A 16,622-nucleotide genomic window follows, 5' to 3' on the forward strand; every position below is an offset into this window, starting at 1 on the left:
CACTGTACTCCAGATCTTTGTTTCCTTCTGCAAATTCCTAATAAAATTTCACTTGTAGATAGATCCAGTATTTCTGATAAAACATAAACCTTGCTGCTTGCCATTGGCTTTTTGTGATGCTCTGCCATTCTTCTCCGTAATCTTTTCCCAGTTCCTGTTTGTTGATATTTATAATGCTGTGCACTATGAATGGATCACTGCCTGTTTTCATCTTCTCAATCTTTTTCAATCCCTCCAGATCCTCTTCTTTCCTTTTAGATATCACTCCCTGGAATCTGACCTCTCTCTGTCTACGTAGTGTTTCAGAATTGTTAAATTCTCATTTAAAAAATCACACATATTTGCAGAATACCAACAACTAAAACAAAATCACATTTAGATATATACACAACACTCCTTGCACACTCTCAAAACAAGAACACAAAGATACTTAAAACATGGTACTCTTATCTTCTTCAAGGCACAGTTGCCCCTCCACAACAAGCCTTTACACCCTAAAGGAAACAGCCTTAAAACCTTGCTCACAAGAGGCCTACAGACATAGGGGAGAAGAAGAAATTTTAAGTTTGAAACCAAAACTTCCAAATGCAATTGCCTCAAGATCCCGGCACTGCAAGTCACTTCATACAAAGCTCCAGGCTTGTCGAGTGACATGCTTAATGCCTTCAGGGACAAGAAGTCACAGGAGTCAGTGGGAAACCCAAAATCTGGACTACTGCCCAGAAAGCAAAAACCAGGCAATATGCAAGAGTGGAAAAAAACCCACAAAAACACACACAAAAAGAAAAAAAATCAAAATGAAGCCCCCACAAATGAATTACACAGGGATTTAAGAGCGCAGAGCCTGCTAACCTTCTCGTAAGCTGTGGTATGAATCCTGATACGTGCTTGAACAGCTCTTGCCTTGCTTTGACACAGTCTCTGCGAGCGGCACAATCCCCACATAGGCAGGCTGCAGTGTCTTGGCTTTATCCAACATGTTAGAGGAAATCCCTGGACCTGAAGGCGGATTCTGTATCACAGGAGGCGTCCAGGCAAGTGGAAGGGGTGCTTAATCCTCACAAGAGACCCAACTGCAATCCCTCTCTACCAGGTTTCAGTCACTGCACCAAGCAGTAGAGCAGAAAAAAAATCAGTTTACTGCTTGATTCCAAGGCTGGGCTTGCATCAGAACAGAGAGGTTCTGTAGGCACAGACAAAGCCTGACAGCCAACATCTAAAGATTAAAACCGGCAAGGCTCTTGGCAAAATTTTTCCTCCTATGATCTCAAAGCTGAAACAGAAACTTCAGTGTTTCAGCAAGCAGCTCTAAGCATTCGGGCACCCAGTATGCAGAGCACTGCTTATCAACAGATGTGTGGACTTCTTTGTGGGGCCACTTGCAGTAACAGCCAACCTCATTCACCCAAAATAGTGAACAGTTGGTTTCTCTACTCACACTGCAGACACCTGCCAGACAGGCAATGTCATGTGATAGAGCAGATCCCTCTCTCCCCCTGCATCTCCCGACTGTAAGCACGCTGTGCACACAGCCAGGAGAATACCCCTGCTCTGAGAGCACAAGCTTTTTCTCCCTTCCTGCTTAAACCCTTAGAAACAAGAGCATTAGCTGTGGAGAAAGCTAAACTGATAATCCAAGAAACAAGAGTCTTCATATGCATTTGACCTGAGACCACACACAGGTAAGAGCAGGATACTTCTGTGCACACACATATTCTCACCCCTTCTTCCCTTAAATCTGTTCTCCCAGCCTAGTAGAAACACCTACCTGAAGATAATCTGCAGCCCCAAATCTGTAACCCTCTCCTGCAAGCACTAGAACTTCAGAATCTATGTTTGTATGGGGGCAGCCACCTCATCTACAGCTCATTTCATGTGTATCATGAACAGATTCCACATGGCTGACAAGTTTTGGTTATACACACTCCCCAGCATGGTACTGGAATTGGAAGTGGCCAGGGAAAGCCACGTTCCAGCTGAGCAACAACCAGGAGGTACTCTCACCAGTACAGCTGGTAGCTGTGCTGGTTTTTAATTTTGCTAAGCATGAATCATAAGAAGTGCAATGAAGTCTGGGTTAAAAAAAAAAAAAAAAAAAAAAAAATATATATATATATATATATATATATATATGTCCAATGATTACACATACCTAATAAAAGTACTCTTGTTATCTTCTTTCCAGGAAAAAAATACGAATAGTAATCATCAAAGAAAACCACAAGGACAAAAATAAAAAGATGAATACGCTAAACACTACAGGAACAGTTTCCAATTCATATTCTGTTCCCATCCCAATCAAGACAAAATTTTCTCATTTCCAAACAGCCTGAGAGGCATTCAAACCATTTTATAAAGCAAGGCTGGAATTACAATGAGGGAAAAAATGTCTCTAATAATGAAAGTAATAGCTAAGACAAGCAGTGTTCAACCAAATGCTGAATGGCATCAGTGACATTTCTGAGTACTTTCAACAATACTCTTCTTACTTTGAAATGCTCAACCTTCACCCAGGTAAGAATCCAAACTCCAATCTTACCATGAGTAAAAATACACCTTTGGTGATACTATAAAGCTCTGGAATTGCACGGCTCCTGAACTACCATCATATACTCAACAGAAATTTCCATCTTAATTTTAGGATTTGTAGAAGTCAGGTGAAGGTTCAGTCTCACAGTGAACTTTAGTCAGTAAGGTCAAATTACTGCACAAATAGCAGAGCCTGTTTTTGCGTGAGCATTAGCAGTCACTGCACTGTGGGGAGCTGCCTTGGGAAACAGAGCCAGCACACCACAAGAGTTCTAAAGAAAGGATGAAGGAGAAGATAAAGGAACACATTGTCCAGATCTCCCCTTTCAGCAGCAACACAAAACTGCACATTGAGTCAGGCCTGATACTCTGAGCAGGGAGGTCCCATAACTGTAGTAACTAAAGAACAATTATCCAGTGCCAGGGCCAGTTCTACTTTTCCTGGCAAGAATATACCATCTGGATGGTAAAAATGACAAGATTCAGCTACAGAGGTCAGAACCTACTATTATTCTGCCAACCAGGGCCCCTGAGTTAGCAGGTCACTACTGCATGCAAAACCTGAGAAACATGAGCTGGCTGCTCATGCAGCAAACCTGCCAATAGCCAAGTATTGCCAAAGCAGCCTGAACACATTGTCCAAGTTCTGATGAAGAAAACTTTAAGAACTGATGAAGATCTAATCCTTTCAATGTATTACTGCAGGACTGCAGACATGTACACAGACACACCTTTCTTTTTTCCTGTGCAGAAAACAGCTTGGATAGAAAAGCACTTGACTGTCTCAATGGTAGACAGGTAAATCTTTTATTTTCTGAGGAAGGTATTCTAAACTTTTGTCTTACAGTATCAAATTTGTCCCACAGCATTATTTAGTGTTCTAAAAGAAAGTAATTATCCAAATTATCTGGGCCACAGCACTCCAAAGAGGACATGGATAAGAGGGCCTACACTGGAGGATACATTCAGTACATAATCAGGCACTTGTGGGTCTTCCCCTTGCAAAACATGGAATCTAAGAGATAAGTAAAGGGCAAGAGCAACCTGTTGTACAAAACACTGATTGCCACTGTTTATAAACATAAAGAAAGTTTTTAAAAGTTTAATTTGTTTTACTGGATCCTGGTGTAGTGGTGATGTAAGGGATCTGAAAGTCTGATCAGCAATCACATGGACAGAAATATCAGTGCACTGTAAGAAGTAACTTTGACAGTTACTCTGGAAATCAGCAGGATAGACTGGAAAACCCATTTCACAGCAGAGGTAGGAGTCCAACAACAGTTTCAGTTGCTTAACAATTCAGTAAAGAAAGATCAACTCCACTAATGCACACCCAACATTCAGTGCCTTGCACAACTTTTACCCTGGAATTGGCAGAAGAGCTGTTGGCAAAACAATCACCTTTACCAAGGGCACCTAAGTATTTGCTACAGATTTCTCATCCGAAAAACATCAGGCCCAGTTTTCATAATCTATCCATGAGACATGAATTGAGCTGTACATCCTGTGACTTTCAAGTGTGAAATAAGACACAGAATGTGGGGATGTATTCTTCCTCCAAGATGCTGCATCAGGAGCACACAGGCTTGCACAGATACTGCTGCTCCTTCTGGAGGGCATGGAATGCAGCACTTGCATTTGAGGTACCACTCCAAGTAGTGAATAGGTAGTGGTACCTCAAATACACACAAATTTTAATGAATTATTTTCTTGTATCTTTCTATCTTCAAAAGCCGGGGAAGGAAGAGAAGGGGCCAGACCAACCTTAACATAGGGTAGACCTTGGACGAGCTCAATTGTAACACAAAACCGCATCATTAATTTCTTTCTCCCAAAATATTTTAAAATTCAAATTATTAGGCAAATAGAAAATGTGCTCATAATCTCCACCACCACCTTCAAATGTGCATTTTTCTCCTCCTTTCACCTCCAGTCTGCTCTGCAGTTCAATGCACATTCTCCTCTTTCCCTCAGTACTAATGTTCTCACAGGACACAACACCTGCAGTGATCTGCATGCACATAATTTAGTGATGAAATATAAACAATATATTGCTAAAATCTTACTCAGGCAACATGAGAGAGATCTCAGCCAAGGTCTAAGCTAGATAAATCCTAAGAAAGAAGTATGAGCCCACTACATTTGAAATCTGTCTGAGATTTCTAGCAAGTAGACAAAAGCTGGGAAAATAATAAAAAGCTGCACTACATCACTGTGAAGCTTTGATGTCTTACAACTCAATTCATTTTATACTTCAAAATAAATACAGACTGCACACTGACACTTGTGTTGCTTATTTCTCAGCTAGGGATCACATCTATGTAATGTGAGTTCACTGTGGATATTCCCAGGATCCACCAACAATGCCTCCCACCAACAATGACCTTTAGGAAGAGGAAGAAAAGCGAGGCTGGGAGCACCGAACATTTTTGCTTCTCCAGTTCTCAGGAAGAGCCTGAAATTTACCTACTCTTGTATTTTCAACCAGCTGGTGACAGCTAGTGCTGCCATTCAGCTTTCAGAAAACTCCTAGACATGACAGGTAGCCAATGCTAAACCACCATGCAGATGTAAAAATAGGTCACAGCAGCAGGAATCATGCCTGGGAACCTGGACTTTTGTTGTAGCTTTTGAGTCCTCCAACCCACTCTGGGATATACCACCACCCCTGCTTTTGGCAAGTTGGCTGTCATTGAGCTGTAATTACTGTGAGTTGAAAGCATAAAAATAGCTGCTGCACAGGGTGGAAAACCTATCAGATGATGTCAAGGCGAGTTTTGAGCCCTCCCTTCCCCCACCTCCCCCCCTCCACTTCCTTCCCTATGTCACTTTCTCATTACCTCACTGTCTCTAATTCTGAAAGTGCTTCTCTCTGCATCTTTCAGCTGTCAAAGTGAACTTTACACAGCAGCTAGAGCCAAATCAACCCCCAGCCCATATATAAACTCTGCCACCCACTCCATTCCTTGGGATTCAGCCAAGATGTCAGTTTGCCTTTCCCTGAAAACACGAAGCACATGAAATCCTTGATCCCTATCTGCAAAACACTGGACCAAGAAGAATCAGTTGAGCCCAAGGAATGCAACTCTGATCTGCATTTGATTAACTCCAGAGATAAGCAGTTTCCAACCAGCAAGGCAAGTCAACATGGCAAGTGAGGTGTGGAAAGGCAGCAGCAGCAATCCCATCCCCCTCTGCTAGCAATGAGTAACTCAGCCCTGCCTCTCTCCCAGGCTCCACAGACCTAAGGAGCAAAGTGTGCCACAACAATGCCAAAACTTTTGATTTTCCCACCTCTCCCCTCCCTAGATCAGGAGCTCAGATGTCAGCACTGCAAAGGGACTCCAGAAATATTACTACAAGGGCTGAAAATAGGGAAACTACAGAGGAAGGGAAGCAAAGATGTCAGTTCACTTATGGACCATGCCTCTCCTCCTTCCTCCCTCCAGGACCCAGTGCACTGAGCAAGCTGGGTGTGATAAAGAGAAGGAAATGGTCCGGAGGTCTGTAATACTCCAGATCATGTGCAAACAAAAGTAGTAGTATCAGGAGCATGTAGCACATGCTCCTGATACTACTACATGTGAGGGGAACATCTGCTCAGAAGGTGTCACTATGCAGCCAAAAAAAATGGTGCAACTTTTGAAGACAAGTTGGTTAATTTAGTTGGATTTTCTTCAGAAAACCACTGAGAGCAGTTCTGTCAATTCTGTGCTCTAAAAAGCTGCATATACACTCCTTGACTACAAAAAGGTGTTGCCCAAGGAGAGATTTCAAGCCCAGAGAAGAAAAGGTGGATTCTCTGACCAAAGCAGTGGAAGGACTCTGTCCATGACAGAAAACTTCACAATAGAGGGTAGAACAAAAGCAGAGGGATTAAGAGAAAGAAGTTTTACAACCAGTTCCCAAGCAACTACAGCCCACAGAGCATATAAGCCCAACAAAAACAAGCAAATAAATTAAAAGCGCATATCCAAGCACAACTTATTTGTTATTTTTATCATTTTGGTTGATAGATTCTGGTTAGATGCAAACACTGTTGCATACCTCTTTACAGTTCAAAGTTACTAGCCCTTCTTGGAGTTACCACCCCATTGTGACCCCCCAGAACTGGTTGTATGAATGCTCTCACTCTGTTCCAGTGCAAAGTTAGAAAGATTAGCTCAAATTACCTTGGCTAAGCCAACGAGCTTCACAGTGAGAGCTCACACATCAAGAACCACATCTCAAATGTGGGGTGAGTATCTCCAGTGCAGGGCCTTAACTGAGAGCTGCTCCACCTGGACTCACAACAGAATTCCATATATTCCTACAGTTCAGCTATTACCCACCTTGATGTAAAATAATTAGTGAGATCAAAGGAAGTAACAGTTCCTTGCTCTTACCTAAGAGCAACAGTTTACTTGTTATAAAAGAGTCAGAGGTTTCAAGCCAGAGACAGACACTCAAGGGTCAAATTAAAATTGTTCTTATCAGCCTTCCTGCCTACGGTTAATCTGCTCGTTCACCCACATGCTCCCCAAATAACTTCAGCTTCTCCAGGGGTAGGCAGATGTATTCACACAGGTGCAGATGTGCATTTCCCCACTGCCACCACTGCCCACAAGCAGGAACACTCAGAGGTTGCAGAAATCACACAGACAGAGTGACAGAGAATACTGAGTTGGAAGGGACCCACCAGGAGCATCGAGTCCAACTCTTAAGTGAACAGCACTGACATGTGAGTATACACTGTGACCAGTGGAGAACACTGAGCACAAGACGTTTCAAAACATTTCAAAACATTTCCTCTTACAGATATTCCAGACTTTAATTTAAACCACTATGTACAAGTGAAAACAGCAAAGTCCAAAACATTTGGTTTTGCTCTCAAGAGCAGAAAAACAGAGGAAGTTCTGGCTGCCAGACCAAGGGGGTTAGTGAGCAGGATAAAGTGGAAAAGGAAGCAATTTGAATTTGTCTTAAAACAGCAAATAGGTTTTAGGAGGGAGTAACTGGGAAAGGACAGGAAGAAGATACCCTTCCCCTCATGTTAAGGCATGTCTAAGAGTTTGAGAAGTTATGTCACTAATTCCTGTGGTTGTTGAGCAAAAGCTATCCTGCACTTCTCTCTCCCACGTCCTTTAAATGTCTGACAATAAAAGGTTTCTTCCCTATGAAACCCTCCTACTTACTGCACAAGAGGGTTACCTGCAAACACTTGGAAAATGCAGTCTATTTTTAAAGTACCTGAACAAGAGAGGAAACAGCCAGGCTGTACTCTGTGCTCACACACTGCTTGTGGAAGGATTAGCAAACCCTTCATTTACTTCTCAGCTTATACTAGCACAATTGCTACTAGTTAAACCTTCATTACAGGTCTGACTTTTGCCCAGAAAGCTACTTCCTTCTCCAAACACCCTGGTTACATGGGCAGTAACAACACTGTTGAGGCTTAATGTGACCATTATTCTTGGTTAATCTGATACAGAATTGCAATCTCAGAATCTAGATTGTTATTAAAGGTTATCTTTCCCTTATGGTTGCAGAGGTTTTCTTCACAACTTGAAAAAACTGCCCAAATGGAGATAAAATTCTAAAAAGACCATAAACCATCCCATTCATTTAATAAGTTAGTATTAATCATTTTAGATGTGGGTTTTTCCAACTCTTAACTTTTTCTCTAAAAGTGGTTCAAGTCCTTTGCCACAATCAGGTAGTAGTGGAGGCTTGGTTGAGGTAAAGTAGGAGACCAAGCTTTATGATACCTCTAAACCAATTCAGTGGTCAGCTGCCAGTAAAAGCAGTGGCCTCATCTTTCCTCCTCATGGATGCTCATCTCACCTCACAGTAGAAAACTGCTATTGTCAGGATTATTCGAGATAGGAAATAAATTTCTCTTTATAATGTATAACGTATAATGTATAGTTCTTGCATTGCCAAAAATCTATAAACCACCTCCAACATCAAATGCTCAAACTCCTCCTTTAGTGCTGAAATTCAGCTATTCCCTGGATATATCAATGCCAATCTCAAGCTCTCATGGTGGCTTCAACAACTGAATTTGTTTCCAATATAAAAAATGCAGTGTGTTTGAGTTTTAATCTATAGCTACAACATAAAATGAACCTGAGACAATGTCAAGGCACACAGCCATGATATGGTTGAACTCATGATATGGACACATTGATCCTGGAAAGAACTTCCAGGGTCTTGTATGGATTCATCCCCCCTCCACACATGCAGATGTTTCAGACCTTAAGTGAAACATAAAGCATAAATCTCAAAAAAGGGAGAATTTTAGACTTGATATGGGACAGTTTTTACCTGAATGCTGCTAAATTACTCAGCTTTTGATTAGCAAGAAAAATATTCTTGTCATGTTACGATGGAAGAAGTCTGTTAACCCTTTCATGGGACTCATCACTTTAGGAAGATACAGTTTTGACAGCACTACCATCCTTCTCCATAGACTACATTTTTAAGTGAATTCGGTTCTGCATCAACCAAACCACAGGTTTATGTTCCTTTATCTAAAGGAACGATGGACAAAGATACAGGCCTCCTTTGCAAGGAGCATGATTACTTTTAAAACAAATTTTATCTCATATTCAAGATTTCTGGTAATGTCAGCCATGAAAGCAAAGAAAAAAGGTAAGTAGCTGTGAGGGTGTATCCTCTCCCCAGCAAAACCTGCCAATCTTAGGAGTTTTAATCACCAACTGGCCTAAAAGCATTGGAAGGCACGCAGCCTAAGGGCTTATAACTGTAAAGAAAAGTGTGCTTGGAACATGATGTTCTGACTCAGACATCAGCTTTCTGTTCTGCTTGCCTCCTCCTAAATCTGTAAGTTCACCTGAAACAATATGCAGAGAAGTCTCTTCAGTCACAATTTTCCATTAGCTGCCTCACACCCCTTTAAGATCTTCCCTTCTTGCTTTGGTATAAGCTACCAGAACTTATTAGTCAGAATCTCACATTTATGGATTCTAATCAATCCAAATCTATTTTAAAAAACATTTTGATTGGATAAACTAGGTTAAAACAAGTAGATTTACATATAACACAGAGTCTGTGTGTCAGAACTGGAATTAGAAATCCGTGTATCCTCCCTTCCTTGGCTATCAAATCTATTTTATGAATCCAGACACAAGAAAGGGACCATTAGGGTGGGACTGCAATAAAGCAAGATGGTGGAGGATCTAGTTGAATAGACAAACATAAAGAGGAAAGATATGGTTTTTAGATGGCTGCCAGTTGTTATGATCTGGCAGAACTTGGCTGCTTGCTCCCAGTACATCTAACAGCCGGCTAAACAGAAGTCACTTGTGAACAAACTCTTTAGAACAAAACCAATTTGAACAGAACAGACATTGCCATATGCTTACTTTTAGCAATTATGCTATAGTAAGGCCAGAACTGACTATGAATTCACAATTCTCTCCTATCAGAAAATATTGTTCCCTGGGCACGACAGCAAATCTGTCTTTAGGTTTCAGTTACAGTGTGCAGAGACAGACCTGGTGTAAGAGAGGAGAGCAGTGGACATTGTCTGTCTGTCTGTCCTCAGTGAGGCTTTGACACTGCAAGACTTTCCCAGAGAAGCTGAAGAAGTCAGTCTGAGCCAGCTGAGGAGACTGTGAGGCGGACTGAACACTGACTGGCTGGGCCAGGGGGTGCAGCAGCACATGCTGGGGGCCAATTTGCTGCAAAGCAGATTGGCAGAAAAGGGTCTGGGGGTCCCACAAGACACCAAGGTGAACATGAGACACCCTTGGACAAAGAAGGCTAAGGAAGGAACCCTTAGCTGCACTAGGAGGAACGTTCCCAGCAGACCAAGGGAGGTGATCCTACTCTGCTCAGCCCTGATGAGGCCACCCCTGCAGTGCTGGCTCAAGCTCTGAGGTCCCCAGGACAGCAGAGCCATGACCATACTAGAGAGCTTATCCATCTAAAAATCTGAAGGAATGGTACAAAGAACACTGAGCCAGACTCCTCTCAAATGTCACCCAGTGACAAGATCAGAGTCAATGGGCACAAACTGGAACACAGGAGGCTCCCTAAAAACATCAGGAAAGAATTTTTTTTATTGTGAGTGCAACTGAGTACTGGCACAGGTTGCCCAAAGAGGTTGTGAAGTCTCCATCTATGGAGATATTCAAAAGCCATCTGAACACAGTCCTAAGCAACTGGCTCTAGGGAAGCCTGCTTGAGCAGGGGGGTTGGGGAAGAAGATGACATTCCAACTTCAACCATTCTGTGAGAGATGTGTAACCACCCTTTTTCCAGAGACTTGCTTGTCTTTCATAGATAGGTAACAACCTCAGAGTAAAATCAAAGCAAATTCTAACATGACAAACCTCCTACTGGGGAAATGCTGATATTCTTAATATCCTCTTAAGAATCACTTACTTTTAATTTAATTCTTAATATTTTGAATCTATCAATCATGCACTGTATATTATTCTTTTCTGGCCAATCTTTTCTGTCCCTTGGACTTACTATCCAGCCACTGTCACCATTTAGAGGCTCCATGACCTAGACTTCAGTAGTTTTCTAACCCTACTTACGATTTCAGAGTTGAAACTGTTTATCTGCTCCCTCAGTTTCACTGTTCAGTACAGAGTTTAAGTGCTATTACCGAAGCCAAATGAAATGATCTAGCATTATGCTCTCATCATTCCTTCTTTTTGAGGGCTCGAGATTTCATAAGAAAGTTCAGTGAGTTAATTAGAGTCACTGATGCATCAGAAAAGTGAGAGGGTTTTAATGGCTTTGTTTTCAAAAGTGAATTAGACTCCTCACAAGAAAGTCCAATTGTCCAAGTTACCTGGGGTTAAGTAGTAGGTGCACTGAGCTGCTACTGCTGCTGCAAAACAGGAGTGAAGGAAAGTACAACCCCTTCCCCTCCCTTCCACTGGTCACGACACCACTGGGACAAATAATTTAAACTGCTTTGTGTTATTTCACCCTTGAGACAAGCTTCTTCATTTTTGTTTCAATTTAGTTTCTTTATTTTAGTTTACCATGAAGATATTGGGTCCCAACAGACAGAGCTGCCACATTTCTGTTTGGAATATCTTGAAGATAAACATACAGGCATGCGCTGTGTATAGACAGCCAGACCATGTGAAATAAAATCAACACTCTGTGGGCACATCAGCATTACTCTCTGTACTACAAGCACACTAGATACTTAATTAGCACAAGCACAACAGTTTCATGATATGTCAGATTTATTATGATTATGCTGCAGAAATGTTTGGGATTTCTGAGTGTCTTCTTCCCTCTCGGTTAATGGAGCGCAGTTGCAGCAGGGCAGCCAGACATCTGGAAATTCTGCAGAAGTGTTAGAAGAACCCTCATGGTCCAGGATGGGGGAGGAGGCAGAAGGAAAAAAGTGGGCAGTCTGGGAAAATAAGACATATACAAGAAGCTGTATCTGCTATTAAATCAACCCCCTGGAAATTAGGTTCCCATCACAATTTAGGCCACTAGCTCTCCACAACCAACTTCTGTTACAGGAATAAAATTATGCACATCCAGCCTCCTGATACAAGTGAGAAAGAAACACTCAAGTACGTGACAATGCCAGAATTATGATCTTAGGACATTTTTCTCCACTAAGTCCTCCCACACTTTTCCGTTTTATGCTCCCAGTTCTTCTCTCCTTTTCTCTTAAATCAGTTATTCACCATTTTTCACTAAAGAAATTATTTTCCCCCCTGCTAACTCTCCAAATTAGTTGCTACTCAAAATTCTAAATCAAGCTCTGCAATCTCCTGTCCCAATTAAATCAAAGGAAAGAGTAGCTCACATAAATAACATTTGCAAGATCCAGTTTTAGCTTCTAGATTTTGCAACAAAGTTTCCAGTCCTGCTTCAGGGCCAGAAGGTTAAACATTTCTCAATGACGCAGGCTCCCTTAGCAAGAGAGAGATGAGGAAGGGGTCCAAAAAAGCCTCATTCTTCCCAGGCACTAAATCAACAACCACAGCAAACAGTGACTGCCTCTCTCCAAGGAACACTGGGAGGAGTGGAGCAGGCTCTTATTATATGCAGCCACTTTGTCTGTCACCATAATGCAAAGTCCAGGACAAAGAGAAGAAGAAAAATAATCATAAGAACAACAATTTTTTTTAAATCCTAGAATGGAAATCGAGTGTTGTGCACTATATAGAAATCACAATAAATTAAAAAGCAAACAAACTTAAAATGCTGTAGAGTACTGCAAGTCTGTTAAAAATTGCTGTTCCTTTCTGGTCCATTTAAAGTTGCCAGTAAGTTTCTAGCTTAAACTTAAAAGATGCTTTGACTTTTAAATGGGCTGAAATTTTCAAGCCTTAGAGACCACTTTTCATACACTACACATTCTAGAATCTCATTAATCTCTCAGTTTTCAAGGTAAGACTAGCAATAGTGTTTTTTTCCAAAAGGAGTCTACTGGTCTGGCTCTTGTTCTTACTTATTCAAAAGCAACATGAAATCAGCAAAGGTATACTAAAAAGTTTTCTGTTTATTTCAGTTTTTAGTGAAGGAACATTGAAGGCTCTAAGCTTTGGGAATGTTTTGCAGTCAGTCAAGCTCAAGGTACCCTCTGAACCAAATGTTTTGCGAGTTGCAATCTTTCATCAGTGATACCTCAGTGTCACGTAGTAACTTTAATAAAGTAAACCCGCTCAATATATATTTTAAATGGCATATATTTGAGTTGACATCAGTGAACACAAAGTCCAAATCTCAAATAATGAAAAACAGAGACAAGGAACAACAGCTTCAACCAGAGTATCTCCAGCAGAATTAAAAAAAAAAAGAAAAAAAAATCTCAAGGTCACTTATGATTACAGACTGATCAAGCCTGCTTGTGCTTCACTGGAAGCTGCAACTTCTTTATTTGGGATATGTTCATTTGTGAGGAAAAACAATCAGGGCAAAGAAAATGGAAGACTACAAAGAACTACAAATACATTTCTCAACCTACTTTTTACATGGGTTAATTAAATAGGTTCATATCCTGTTGGGGATCCGATGCTGTGCATAATGCCTGGGAAGCATCATTAACACTACATAGAGGATCTGATTTAAAATAAGCATCACTACAGAAAGATACAAAAAAAAACATTAAGCAGGTCATATTAGCAGATACTATTTTAGCACTTCCCTACTTTAAGAATATTGTAAGTAGACGGAGCTTCTTCTAGGGAGAATATTTTGCCTGCATTAAGGTTTGCATCAGTTTAACTATGAGATTATTTGCACTGAAAGCCACTGACACATTTAACATTGAAAACTAGAAGACTTTTAACCAGAGAGAGAAATTCTGTCCAGCATGAGAGAAATCTAACACTTTTTAAAGCAGTGCTCAATAAATTTATGTAGGGGGCTATATGACAGGATTACTTGCAGCAGCAGGGGAGGGGGCTCTGCAACCCTGAAGAGTAATTCCAGTTCCAACGCTTCATGACTTCTTACCCACCTCAACTATTGCTACATTAGACAGCATTCTTAAACCACACTAAGGTTCACCACCAAAGGGAGCTGTGCCAATGTAATTAAACCAGTTCTCCATATTGATTTTGATGGTAAAATTCTCATGACAAAGAAACTGAGGGGAAAGGGGGGCAATATTTCTTCTATTAAGATAAAGATTCTAGTTTCACCCCCATAAATCAGGGCTCGTGTTTCCTTAGCCACAAACGAAAAATCAGACCACCTCAAGACAACCAGCTGAGGTTTCTCCGTTTAAAAAGACAATTTGGAAGAAATGCCAGTCTCTCCTTGGAAGAGCCCTAAGGTCAGAACAGCAGAGGGTGCTGTAAGTCTGAACTGAGGTGCGGCAGCTCCAAAGCAAGGAGAATCCAGATGCAACATGAAGCTGTAGGTTATTTCAGATTTGGGGGTGGGTTTTTTGTCTTTTTTTGTTGTTGTTTGGTTTTGGAGGGGTTTTTTGTGCTGTAGGAGTCATCTGAGACTGGTAAAAGCAGACAGCAAGTTTAGCACAAAAACTTATTGATAGTAGCTTTCACATAACATCAAACAGTAACATCAGAGACATTTCCAAAACCTCAAGAATTACCTCTATTCCCTACCACTGATCTATACAGCTCTGGGCACACTGATGCTTAGACATAAAAAAACTGTACTTTAAGGTCTAGAATCAAAATGTAGACTGGACTTGGATCCCATTATTAAAAAAACATCCTGATTATAAACACTAATGCAAATTCCTGCTATCACACAGGCATGGAAACTTGAGCACTTTGTTAAACATTAGCCATCTCTTAAATCAGGCAAACACTGGATACAAGGAGTCACCAGGTAGCTGGGAGACAGAGTAGATGTGTGTCTGCAGTGCATCCCTTCAGGCAAAGAATGTGGTGCCAGCATCACACCAGCTTCGAGAGACTCAGCAGAGCACACGTTCAGATATTCATCCAGAACCGAAATCAGTGGCAGGCCATGAAGATGACTATGATCTGCCTGAGCCACAAAAATAAAAATTATCAGTGAGCCTATATACATAATCAATAATAATTCCTATACAAGCGTGCCTAAAGATCCCAAGCAAGAACCTAATAAAAGTAATCCTTGTTCACTCCTTTTTTCCAATGCATTTGAACTATGTTCCTAAAGAAAAGTTGATTCATATTCATCTTGCAAATGAGTGGGTAACTCAGAGTATGATGACAAAAACTAAGCAGGGCCCATTATACATAATGTATTATTTCACAGAAAGGAAGACTCTGTTTTGATTACAGTTACAACATATAAAACCTGGCGTGACTTTACATGCATTTTAAACTTTTGTTTTGTTTTTAATAACAATTGATGAATGATACCCAAAATTGCATATGATGACAATCTTACTGTTTACACTGGAAAGCAGTTAAAATGCACACACACACCCCCCTAAAGTTAATTCTCAGAAGCTGGATTTTAAAGTAAGCTGGAGCCATAAGACGGGTATGAGACAAAGCAGTCAGTGAATAATCATTTTGTGTCTACCACATCTTTACTGTATTAGAACAAGTGCAGACAGTCTGTGCCCCCCTGCAAGTTAATCGTAGTTCACAGAAGGGATAAGGGCAAAAAGCTGCCTGAATGGTTGTTTTTCTACTCCCTCTTTCTTAATTTATAGGGTAACACTTGCTGTATAAAAAGAATAAACAGAGTATTCTCAAAAGAGATGGAGAAAAAAAAATATTATTTTCAAAAGATTTAATGCTTCAACAAATACTTACTACAGGGATAAAGAGATTTCCAGGAATTTCTTGTTTAAGGTTGTCAGTAGAAATAGGTACTGCTCAACTGAATTATTCTAATGAGTACTCTTTACTGTAGACTGTCATTCTTGACACAAAAAAAACAGAAAAAAGAAAAGCATCCTTCACATATTTAGTTTCAGTACAATCCTTTAACTCTAGTTTGGCTAACACAACCACGCTGCAATTTGCTTACTCAATAGTTAATCACAGGGATAAAAGGCAGCAAAAGGTTATGTTCAAATCTTTCATGAATGGAATAGCTCACTAATGTGCAGCTTACAGCTGTGCACTCCTCTCTCCACATCTTGTAACAGCCAACCCAGAACTTTGTGCAGTTTGCAGCACAAAAATTTCCATATTTAAAGCTGACTTCAGGAACATCCCATTTGCTGCTTCGGAAAGAATTCCCAGTGCATGATGACGATGAGACTCACATAACTTTGTTCAGCCCTTGAATCACATGCAGGATTCTGGTTAAAAGCCAGTGAAGAGTCATTTTATCACTACTCAGAATATACACACCCAGGGAGCTGTACCAGTAACTGGGGAACTCTTTACACTTCCCAGGAACTTGCTACCTAGATACAAAAGTTACATTTCCAAATGCCATCGATTCCAAACACAAACCAAATGTTCTATTTTTAAAGTAGTAATGATGCAAACTACAGAGCCAGGAATGTTCTCCCCTCAGCTCCACCCTCCATCCAAAACCAAAATCCCAATTCTGTTGATTCAAGAGCTCATTACAATCTTGAAATTCCAAGTTGGAGGAGGGAGGAAGAAAAGGGAAGAAAAATAAAAGTTCTACTATTCAAACAGCATGAAATGCAAAAAAATCTCACAACTACA

The 16,622-nt window shown here is 40.7% G+C and overlaps 1 protein-coding gene across 2 annotated transcripts in view; it reads right to left on the reverse strand.

Annotated features, from left to right (window-relative positions):
• The window catches only part of MRTFA (myocardin related transcription factor A), an 86,088-nt gene that overhangs the window by 47,183 nt on the left and 22,283 nt on the right, over window positions 1–16,622 (reverse strand). Inside the window, exon 1 of one of the 2 annotated variants that reach the window (XM_058805766.1) lies at window positions 853–1,087. The exons of the other annotated variant lie outside the window; for it this stretch is intronic. Within the exon in view, the coding sequence (XP_058661749.1) occupies window positions 853–979 (127 nt within the window). The 5' untranslated portion in view covers window positions 980–1,087. Of the gene's footprint in view, window positions 1–852; window positions 1,088–16,622 lie in introns of those variants that run through there. 2 annotated transcript variants of the gene reach the window in all.

This window comes from Ammospiza caudacuta, chromosome 5 (assembly GCF_027887145.1).
Source record: "Ammospiza caudacuta isolate bAmmCau1 chromosome 5, bAmmCau1.pri, whole genome shotgun sequence".
Lineage (NCBI taxonomy): Eukaryota > Metazoa > Chordata > Aves > Passeriformes > Passerellidae > Ammospiza > Ammospiza caudacuta.